This window comes from Tupaia chinensis, unplaced genomic scaffold, assembly GCF_000334495.1.
Source record: "Tupaia chinensis unplaced genomic scaffold, TupChi_1.0 Scaffold146687_1, whole genome shotgun sequence".
Taxonomy (NCBI): Eukaryota; Metazoa; Chordata; class Mammalia; order Scandentia; family Tupaiidae; genus Tupaia; species Tupaia belangeri.
In genome coordinates this window covers 1576671-1588566 of record NW_006206544.1, presented here as the reverse complement: position 1 = coordinate 1588566, position 11896 = coordinate 1576671, and the positions used below count along the sequence as shown (strand labels likewise).

At 39.2% G+C, this 11896-nt stretch overlaps 2 protein-coding genes across 2 annotated transcripts in view; one reads left to right on the top strand and one right to left on the bottom strand.

Annotated features, from left to right (window-relative positions):
* Window positions 1-4076, top strand: part of DPYD (dihydropyrimidine dehydrogenase) — a 994283-nt gene extending 990207 nt beyond the window's left edge. The window contains exon 23 of the mRNA XM_006169013.2: window positions 2653-4076. Within this exon, the coding sequence (XP_006169075.1) occupies window positions 2653-2823 (171 nt within the window). The 3' untranslated portion in view covers window positions 2824-4076. The remainder of the gene's footprint in view (window positions 1-2652) is intronic.
* A 3808-nt stretch (window positions 4077-7884) lies between these two features.
* Window positions 7885-11398, bottom strand: LOC102494084 (uridine 5'-monophosphate synthase-like). Its single transcript, XM_014584372.1, has 2 exons — window positions 11320-11398; window positions 7885-8591 (listed from the first exon to the last, which is right to left on the bottom strand). Exons 1-2 carry the CDS (start codon window positions 11396-11398, stop codon window positions 7885-7887), a joined length of 786 nt encoding a protein of 261 aa, XP_014439858.1.
* Between the last annotated feature and the right edge of the window lie 498 nt (window positions 11399-11896).

Sequence of the window (11896 nt, the reverse complement as noted above, 5' to 3'; positions counted from 1 at the left end):
CTGTTTTTGTATTTGGTACAACCCCCCCCCCATTAAAAAAAAAAAAAAAAAAAAAAAAAAAAAAAAACTCTCCAAAAAAAAATTTCAAGGTGTAAAGTAGTATGAAAAAGTAACATAAGATCCATTTAAGAAACTATCAATAGAATGTTCTAGATAAATAATAAAATGCCCCATCTTTACAAAGTGAAGATTATTCATTCACCTTATTCAACCTGGGGGCAGGTCCCATAGGGGATTTTACATTTATATTCTTATGACAGATACATTTTAATTTGTTAAAAAAATTCTTCCTCCTTAATTTGACATTAGTTCTTCATCAAATTTTTATTCAATCTATTGCTTTTTTTTCCTAGCTGAAAGGTGTCTCTAGCAGTTATTTTGAAAATGCTAATCATATTATATTCACTTTCCTTTCATCTTTCTCCTAGTTAACTAATCAGAGATAAGTCAAAGAATCCTATAACTATCATAGCATTGAAGGTCAAATATCTTAAAAGTTAGAACTTATGGTTTCTATCTTGAAACTCTACCCTTGGTACAACTTGATTAAAAATTATCTTATTAATAAAAAAAATAGTTATGCATTTAAAAAAATTTTGGAAGTTCTTTGACTCTTCTGTCTCATAAGATAAAAAGCAAAATATCAAAAATTTCAATTGAATGTAAAATTTTGTATGTTTTCAAATGTTCAAAGTACAAAATTTAGAAGTATTGTTTTAGGTTTTGTCAATTACTTCAATGAGTTTTTATTTATATATATAAAATGACGCCTAAGGGAGAATGATACCCAACAAAACATAGCAATAACTTGTGTGGACAATTTTCTCATAATTTGCTATAGCTATAGTTTTTGTTCAAATTTAAGGTTATTTCCTTAAAGACACACACACACACACACACACACACACATACTCTGAAAAGATCATTTTCACTTTTATATGTATAAAACAGAAAAAATTATAATTACATGTAGCTTCATTTGGAGGAGGAAATTTTTTTTTCTTTTTTTGGAGAGGTTTTTGCTATAGGGCACGTGCGCTCACCAGAAAGACAGAGCGAGACAGACAGAAAGCGAGAAATCATCTCCCAGGAGGGATGGCCATGCTGCAATCCCTTCTCCTCCATTCTCCTCTTGGGCATGCACACACACGCGCCTGGCGTGAGTTTAAGCCCCCGGGTCTGGGACTCAAACTGCAGTCAAATACATGGGAATCCAGCGACATAGCCATTATGCTAACTGCTGGTCCCTGGAGGAGGAAAATATTTAAATACAATGAAATATATGTATATATTGCATTAGCTTTTAACACAAGTATGAGATAGAGAAAAACTAGAATCACAAAATTACTTAAAAATGCAATATTTGCCGACTTGACTTCAGAGAATATTATTGGGAGGGAGATTTACTAGCTCTGGCAATTTCCCTCAGCCCTTCCTCATGACTCTAAATTAGTACACGGTCTGAGTAAAACCATTGTATTCGTTCTGCAAGTGAATCCACCACACGAGGAGTCCTTTACGTCTCCTCCGCCTCATCCACCTGCTCCCCTCATGGTTTCCCTGAAGTCCCTCTTGGATAGAATCCTAACACTTAGAACTTGTTGATTACTTCCAGTGTTGAAATGTTTCTCTCTAACAGGAAAATGATCATTACAACTTAAAAAAAAAATAATAATCTCACTTCCAAGTTTCACCCTGAATACATTTGCTATTTATTCTAGATTGTATTATAATATAAAAAGAAAGATATTATCAAGTTTCACGCAATCCTGTGTAGATTCAGAGCCCAAGTCCTCTCTCTGGGCCTCACAACTGAGTAGTGTCAAGGCTAAGACTGACCGCTAGGTGTCCTGACTCTTCATTCAGTGCAATGGCTACAATTTGCTTGAAAATCCTCAAAACTCAAGTCCAGCTCTTGAGCTAATTCTTTTCTGCTGCTTTCTTCTAAAAATGACATGTATTTTTTGAAATCCAAACACGGGCATTCATGACCTCCTCTGACAGTATCTCTTTTCCACTATCAAGAACAGGAGTGTCTGGGACCAGCAGTTAGCATAATGGCTACATCGCTGAACTCCCACATAGTCGAATGCGGTTCGCATACCAGACCCGGTGGCTTAAAACTCACGCCGGGCGCATGTGTGTGTGTGCCCAAGATCCCGAGAGAAGAATGGAGGAGAAGGGATTGTGGTGTGGCCATCCCCACTGGGGGGTGGTTTCTTGCTTTCTGTCTTTCTGTCTCTCTCCAGAAGAAAAAGAAGAACAGGAGTGTCTGAGGATATGTAAAAGCCCTCCTAGCCCATCCCTGACATTTTCAGGGAGAAGGCACCCCATCCTGGTAGGACAGGGAAAACCTGAGCTCTGTTCAATACCAAGGAAACTGGAAAGTTGCTGTGTTGTGAAACATTTTCCTCCCACCCTAAAGAAAAAATACTTCTAGGAATTTTAAACACTGTTCCTAATTTAAAGGAATTCATTCTCTCTCCTTTTCCTCCTCTGTCAGCTCAACTGTTGCTACCACTGCCCCACCCAGCTAGACACAATTGTCTCAAAGTGCAGCTCTACTGGGTGGAGGAAAGTACTAAAGCTAAGAAGGGGGCGTTCTTGAGCTTGGTGGGTGCTGACATCAATGTTCTTTATTTCTGTTTGCAGGCTATACAGTTTGATCCAGAGACACACCTTCCCACTGTTACTGACACCTGTACAGGCTGTACTCTGTGTCTCAGTGTCTGCCCTATTATCGACTGCATCAAGATGGTTTCCAGGACAACCCCTTATGAACCAAAGAGAGGCTTACCCTTAGCTGTGAATCTGGCGCGTTAAGGTGATTTGTGAAACAGGTGCCACGAACTTCGATGTCACCCACATGATGCTGATCTTTTAAAATAACAATTCTTTAAAATAGTGTTCAGTTCTTCTAAATTAAAACAAATATATACTTTCTAAGTTCTAAGCAAAATGTTATCATTTTTAAATAAATTCCTAACTAAACAATGTCTAAGGCCAGTGACCATGCAATTAGTGGTCATAAAATAGAATAATTCTTTCCTGAGGATAGCCGTTGAGTAATTGTGTAGTACTTAATTGGCTGTTCACCATCAGTTGTCTATTGTGAAAAATTAACTTTTTTGTGGTGATTAATGTGACAGTTTCCAAATTGCTCTATTGCTATGTTCCATCTTTGATTTCTCATTTTAAGTGAAATTAAGTATTTGAAACAAAGTACATTTTAACATGCATGAAAATTTTTCCAAGGAAACATTTTCTAATTAAAAATAGCCTTTAATTTTACACTGTTTCTAAGAAATATAATTAATTCCATGAAGACAAATGAAGAAAGTCAAATAATTATTTACCATGGCAGGAAAAGAACGTCTATAGAACTGTAAGACCCCGTTCTTTGAAGTAGCTTCTTTTCGGCGCTGACTACTGAAAATGAAAATATTTACTAACTGAATACCATTCCTCACACATGCCTGAGACAGATGTCCAAACTCCTTTACCAGTGAACCAATCTGACATTCTTCTTTAGCTATTTAAACTGATTCTAATAAAGCTATTGGCTCTAGCTTTGGTGAAAGTCTCTCTTTTGCAAAGCACAGAATTGCTCTGTTGGCTTTTAATGGTGGCCCTCGTGATTATAGTAATTAATGTTTAAACAAAGCCCAAATTATACAGTGCTGAGTCATGTGCTTCATTATTCAAGAAAGAAAAATATTGTATTGATAATCTATAGTAAATGTGAAAAACCAGACTACTCTCTATTTCAGTGTTTAGGTTTAATTTCAACAGGAGTGGAATAAAAAAGAAATATATATTTTCTGTTACTGCTAAATACTATTTTTGTATTTCTCTATTTTTATAATCCATAAATAGCATCATATAAATTCATGTATCTCCTCTTCATGGCATATTTGAATATGAATCTATAAGGACTAGATCAGAAAGTACTCATCGATGGTGACCAATGCAAGATTTAAAAAAATGAAATGTTCGTGTACTTTTAGAACTCCATATTTACCTCAAAATCTATATGACTGAATACTATCAAATAAAATCTCATGAAGCATTCTAAATGTGGTCTCTGGCTGCCATTTGTGCAAATGCAGTGTCATGTTAGCCATTTGGGTTTGGAGGTGGCGTGCCAGTGATGCAGTTCTGTGGTGAGTTCCAGCCTAACAGGCAATGCTGGCTCAAACCTACTGCTGGTGATGGTGGTGCCTTTATTCAGATGTTTCCCTTCCTATCCCACTTACCCACACGTCCCTACCAAATTCAGTTCTACTCTGCCAAAATGTATCTTTCACTGGAACAGCCCAGGGTTCTTTCCATGGCCCCTGGCAGAGACAAATGGGAGATGGCAGCCTCCTACCTTGGAGGTGCCATTCTCACTACCAGAAGCAAACATGTCATTTACTATTATTTTTAAGATTGCTGTGTGATGTTAGTGACTCATATAAACTGACTTCCTTTGCACCCCCGTTATGGCAGGAGATTTTAGCTTGAAAGTTGGTAGCACTTAGCAAAGAGTTTCAGTTATTTTGAAAAGAAATTACCAAGGCTATGTGGATGCCATCATAACGTATTACTCCCCACCTCGTTCTGACGAGCAGTTTTTAGTGTGGGAGTTCATCAGCCCTCTGGGAATATTATGAAAGACATCCCATGCATATATACCTGAGTGCTCTTCAAGACATTGACTGCCAGGCAGAAATTTTCTTAATAGGGATTGAAAGAAAAAAGCATGCCCTTTGGGTCCTTTTCTGAGAAAGGGAGGCATGCTTTAGCTCATTGCTTGAACTACTTAAGGGAACTGCATTGACCAGGGCCCTGGGTTAGGCCATGGCAATCCAGGAGTTTACACTAGTTTGTGCCTTACACACTTTTTTCTGTTTTGTTCAATTTCTACTTTATAGTAAAAAGCTCTTCTTATCTATGCTGTTTGTATAAAACATAACTCAATTTTACAGAGATGGCTTACAGAGAAACTCAGAATAGAAGAATGAAAATCACATTATTTCATCCAGCCACAAGTCATTGACCTTAAAATACACATTCTCATGGCTCCTTACTTACAGACATGAGTGGGGACAGAGCGCCAGACCAGAGTCTGGCTAGGGAGTATTTCCTAACTAATATCTAAAAATCTACACTATGTGTTCTGTATATACAATACTTAATGTCAGCTATCAATTTTGCTGCATCACATTACCCAGGTACTTGGTCAAGCATTTTTCTGGATGTTTCTGTGAAGTGTCTTTGCATGAGATTTCATTCAAATTTGTGGACTCTGAGTAAAGCATACTGTTGTTCATAATGTCATTGGCCTCATACACTGAGTTAAAGGCCTGATTAGAACAAGGACTGACCTCCCTCAAGCAAGAGGGAATTCTCTTTGGACCTCATCTTCCTGCTTCTATTCCAGACTTCCTTCAGAGGAACAAGTAACTTATTTTTTTTTTCTCTCAAGAGATATCCTTGCTATAGGATCCGTTTGCTCACCAGAGAGACAGAAAGGGAAAAATCACCCTCCATGGGGAATTGCCATCCCTTCTCCTCCAGGCTCCTCTTGGGATTTTTGGTATGCACACACATGTACCTGACATGAGTTTTAAGCCATGGGGTCTAGGACTTGAACTGTGGTCGGCTACATGGGAGTTCAGCAACGTAACGATTACACTATCTGCTGGTCCAAAAAAGAGTAACTCTTTCCAAAGTCATCAACCCATCAAATTTTGAACTCACAAAGCCTCCACAATTATATGAGTCAGTTCCTTAAACTAATAAATTAGTGCATCCCATTTTTTCTATTTCTCTGGTGAGTCCTGACTAATACAACACATATATCATATTTGAATATTACAATGAGCAATGATAGAGGCTATTGTTTTTATCTGATTTAACAAATGAAGACACTCTTAGAGTGCTTAAAAGAGTCTAAGCTTTGATGTACTCTGTTTGCATTTGTGTTTGTCTTAAGATATTTAACATTTTCCCTTTAATTTTTTCTTAGCACATTGATTGTTCAGGACCACATTTATTTTCCACATATCATGCATCTGACAAGGTATTAATATCAAAAATATATAAGGCACTCTACAAGTCAATAGCAGAAAGGCAAATAATCCAATAAATGAGTAAAGGACCTGAATAGATATTTCTCAAAAGACATCATATACACCAAATGGAGTGTGTGTGCATGCCCAAATCCCAAGAAGAGAATGGAGGAGAAGGGATTGTGGTGTGGCCATCCTCCCTGGGTGGTGCTTTCTCCCTGTCTCTCTATCTCTCTGGTGAGCACACATGCCTTATAGCAAAAATCTGTCTAAAAAAAGAAGAGAGCAGGTATATTTCTAGCTGCCTTTGGTTGTATCTAATATACTACCTGCCTACTCCCTTTTTCTTCATCCAGCCAGTCCTTTACTTAACAAATATTTATAAAATAACTATATATACCAAGCATTGAACTAAGGGCTGCAGATAGGAACTCAAATGATGAATGCTCCTTGTCTGTTTGGACCGCTAGAACAAAATATCGTGAACTAAATGGCTTATAAATAACAGTAACTTATTCTCACACTTCTGGAGGCTAAGTTCAAGATCTAGGCACCAACAGATTCAAAGACCAGTAGAGCCAGCCTCTGGTTCATAGATGGCACCTTCTTGCTATATCCTCATATTGTGGAAGGCTGAACAAGCTCCCTTGGATTTATTTATAAGGACGCCAATTCCATGACCTAATACCTATCAAAAGTCCTTCTTAATAATAATCACGTTAGGGGGACCAGCAGTTAGCGTAACGGCTATGTTGCTGGACTCCCATGTAGTCGACTGTGGTTCGAGTCCCGGACCTGGTGGCTTAAACTCACGCTGGGCATGTGTTCGTGCGTGCCCAAGATCCCAAGAGGAGAATGGCGGAGAAGGGATTGTGGCGTGGTCATCCCCCCTAGGGGGCAATTTCTCGCTTTCTGTCTCTCTGTCTCTCTCTGTCTGGCTGGCGAGTGCACGCACCCTATAGCAAAAAATAATAATAATCACGTTAGGGATTAGAATTTTATATATGAATTGGGGGACACAAACATTTAGATCATGAGTCTCCCTAACTTCAAGGCATTTTAAATCTATGGGAGAAATGGGCACACTGCAGTTTACATCATATGTGGTAAGTGTGAGGAATGTAATCTTGGAGAGGATATATTACAGAATACTTTCTTGGGGCCAGTCCTTGACCTCATGGTTAAAGGAGCTGGATCCCACATGGCTCACCTTGCAATTCGAGTCCCAGACACAGCAGCTTGAGAAACATGCTGAGACCATGAGCATACCTATGCAAGCTCCCTCAAAATAGATGGAGAAATGGAAGAAGTATCGCACCATGACTACGTTTCATGGGGAGGTGTTTTTTCCCTCTCTCTCTTGGACTCTCTGTTCTCTTTGGTTGATACACATGCCCTCTGGCAAATTAAAAAGGTGACAAGGTGACAAGCCAAGTTTGAGGCTCATAAAATAATTTCCTAAATAAGTAATAACAGAAGAACATCTTAAGCAGTGGAAACAAGAAAGCACAGAAATGTGAAAAGTCTGGAATGTTTAGAAAACCGTAAGAGCTTGGAATTAGCTAATATAGGAACAGAAGATGGGAGGTAAGGCAGAGAGTTAGACAGGTCTGGGTCATACTAGAATCCCTCAAGGAATCAGAATCAGCATGTTCTTCATTCATTTGAAAATATTAAGTACCTTCCTTATACCAGCACGGCCTGGGTGATGGTGATCTGCATGCAAGGCAGATGTGGTTCCTGCTGTACTGAGCCTGCATCTTAGTGGATGGTGCAAGAGTTGAATTTACAATACATTCTCTTTTATCTTCAGTCAGTTTATGTTATATTACTGGTTCTTGCAAATTCCTGAATAATACTTACCTTCATACTGCTTTCTTACTGTATTTCCTATATCTGCAAATTTTCGGTCTTCAAAGATTAAGAACTCATGGCGTTTTGCCAGAGTTGCCAACTCCTTCATCACATCCAGAGTGAAATCACTCAAAATATCCACATGGGTCTTCAGCATGCAGATGCTGGGTCCTAACGCATCTGCCAGCTGCAGCAACTCTCTGGCATCTGAAACATCAGCAGACAGGCACAGATTGGTTTCCTTCTTCTGCATAAGCCTGAGAAGCTTTGATGCAACTGGGTGGATCCTGGGCAGCTCCGCACGAACATCAAAGCTGAGTTCTTTGGGTGCCTTCTTCACAGGAGGGAGAGAACCATTATGATTGGCTGCCACAAACACATTCTCCTGAATAAATCTCTTGACTTTCTCGACCATCTCAGCATCGATTTTCTTCTGCTGTTCGAGAATCTCCAGCATCTTGGACAATGTACACACTGAGTGGAGCCGGATGCCGTGTGCTTGCAACTTGTCCTTGCCCCCCTGCTCCCTGTCGAGCAGCACTATGGCATCAGTGACCTTCAAGCCCTCTTTCTGAAGAACCTCAACAGTTTCCAAAACACTGGATCCACTGGTGACAACATCTTCAATAACTAAACAGGTTTCTCCTGGATTAATAGCTCCTTCTACCATACGCTTAGTACCTAGAAAAGGAAAAATTCTGTTGATTCCAACTTAAAAATATGTATTTTCAGCCAACTTAAGATATACCTTGCAGTCTAAATTTGGAATATACTTACAAAGAAGTGAATGATCTACGTCTTATTTTCTGATAATCTACCTTGAAGCTACTTTACTTCTGCTGAATCATCAATGTGCCAAGATGGCTGTTTTGTTCAGTGTCTCTACAGCCCAAAATTGGCAGTTTCATATACAGAGTATTTACAGTAAACTAGCAAATTACTTTGCAGTGTAAATAAACACCACCTAATATGCTTTATAATCACATTTTCAAATATGGGGTTTCTTGCAAGATCATCTACAATAAACAAAACTATAAAGCAGAATAATACAGCATCATTAATTAAATCATTCCCTTTTTCATCAACAAACAAGTTCATCACCTAAGATCAGTCAAAACAATGGGTTTTTTTTTTCTCTCAAGAGATATCCTTGCTATAGGATCCGTTTGCTCACCAGAGAGACAGAAAGGGAAAAATCACCCTCCATGGGGAATTGCCATCCCTTCTCCTCCAGGCTCCTCTTGGGATTTTTGGTATGCACACACATGTACCTGACATGAGTTTTAAGCCATGGGGTCTAGGACTTGAACTGTGGTCGGCTACATGGGAGTTCAGCAACGTAACGATTACACTATCTGCTGGTCCAAAAAAGAGTAACTCTTTCCAAAGTCATCAACCCATCAAATTTTGAACTCACAAAGCCTCCACAATTATATGAGTCAGTTCCTTAAACTAATAAATTAGTGCATCCCATTTTTTCTATTTCTCTGGTGAGTCCTGACTAATACAACACATATATCATATTTGAATATTACAATGAGCAATGATAGAGGCTATTGTTTTTATCTGATTTAACAAATGAAGACACTCTTAGAGTGCTTAAAAGAGTCTAAGCTTTGATGTACTCTGTTTGCATTTGTGTTTGTCTTAAGATATTTAACATTTTCCCTTTAATTTTTTCTTAGCACATTGATTGTTCAGGACCACATTTATTTTCCACATATCATGCATCTGACAAGGTATTAATATCAAAAATATATAAGGCACTCTACAAGTCAATAGCAGAAAGGCAAATAATCCAATAAATGAGTAAAGGACCTGAATAGATATTTCTCAAAAGACATCATATACACCAAATGGAGTGTGTGTGCATGCCCAAATCCCAAGAAGAGAATGGAGGAGAAGGGATTGTGGTGTGGCCATCCTCCCTGGGTGGTGCTTTCTCCCTGTCTCTCTATCTCTCTGGTGAGCACACATGCCTTATAGCAAAAATCTGTCTAAAAAAAGAAGAGAGCAGGTATATTTCTAGCTGCCTTTGGTTGTATCTAATATACTACCTGCCTACTCCCTTTTTCTTCATCCAGCCAGTCCTTTACTTAACAAATATTTATAAAATAACTATATATACCAAGCATTGAACTAAGGGCTGCAGATAGGAACTCAAATGATGAATGCTCCTTGTCTGTTTGGACCGCTAGAACAAAATATCGTGAACTAAATGGCTTATAAATAACAGTAACTTATTCTCACACTTCTGGAGGCTAAGTTCAAGATCTAGGCACCAACAGATTCAAAGACCAGTAGAGCCAGCCTCTGGTTCATAGATGGCACCTTCTTGCTATATCCTCATATTGTGGAAGGCTGAACAAGCTCCCTTGGATTTATTTATAAGGACGCCAATTCCATGACCTAATACCTATCAAAAGTCCTTCTTAATAATAATCACGTTAGGGGGACCAGCAGTTAGCGTAACGGCTATGTTGCTGGACTCCCATGTAGTCGACTGTGGTTCGAGTCCCGGACCTGGTGGCTTAAACTCACGCTGGGCATGTGTTCGTGCGTGCCCAAGATCCCAAGAGGAGAATGGCGGAGAAGGGATTGTGGCGTGGTCCTCCCCCCCCGGGGGCAATTTTTCGCTTTCTGTCTCTCTGTCTCTCTCTGTCTGGCTGGCGAGTGCACGCACCCTATAGCAAAAAATAATAATAATCACGTTAGGGATTAGAATTTTATATATGAATTGGGGGACACAAACATTTAGATCATGAGTCTCCCTAACTTCAAGGCATTTTAAATCTATGGGAGAAATGGGCACACTGCAGTTTACATCATATGTGGTAAGTGTGAGGAATGTAATCTTGGAGAGGATATATTACAGAATACTTTCTTGGGGCCAGTCCTTGACCTCATGGTTAAAGGAGCTGGATCCCACATGGCTCACCTTGCAATTCGAGTCCCAGACACAGCAGCTTGAGAAACATGCTGAGACCATGAGCATACCTATGCAAGCTCCCTCAAAATAGATGGAGAAATGGAAGAAGTATCGCACCATGACTACGTTTCATGGGGAGGTGTTTTTTCCCTCTCTCTCTTGGACTCTCTGTTCTCTTTGGTTGATACACATGCCCTCTGGCAAATTAAAAAGGTGACAAGGTGACAAGCCAAGTTTGAGGCTCATAAAATAATTTCCTAAATAAGTAATAACAGAAGAACATCTTAAGCAGTGGAAACAAGAAAGCACAGAAATGTGAAAAGTCTGGAATGTTTAGAAAACCGTAAGAGCTTGGAATTAGCTAATATAGGAACAGAAGATGGGAGGTAAGGCAGAGAGTTAGACAGGTCTGGGTCATACTAGAATCCCTCAAGGAATCAGAATCAGCATGTTCTTCATTCATTTGAAAATATTAAGTACCTTCCTTATACCAGCACGGCCTGGGTGATGGTGATCTGCATGCAAGGCAGATGTGGTTCCTGCTGTACTGAGCCTGCATCTTAGTGGATGGTGCAAGAGTTGAATTTAAATAAGCCATATTATTATGGAAAGTGAGCTGGCAATAACAACAAAGGCCTGAGGTAGAGATGGGGAGGGCACTTGCCCTTCATAGAGTGGGCAGTGAGTGTTGATGGTTGAGAAGCGGTCAGTCCTGTGAGGAATAAAGAACAGTGTGTTCTAGAAGTAAACACCAAGTACAAAGATCAAGAGATTGGAAAGAGCCTGAGTTACTTAAACTAAAAATGTGAATTGATGCAAGGTAGTCAAAGATAATACTAAGATCTGTCACAAACATGGACTGAAAGCAGGGTCCAAAATGTCTTGAGATTTCTTCCCCTTCGCTCATTCCGATTGCCGCAATCACCTCTTCTATGCAAATCCCGACATCTACGTCCTCAAGATATGATAGACGTCTGTGTCTATCCAAGTACGTGACTACTTGCTGTGTTTAAATATTTTGAACTCAGGCCCCAAAATCAAAATAGTTATTTTCCCT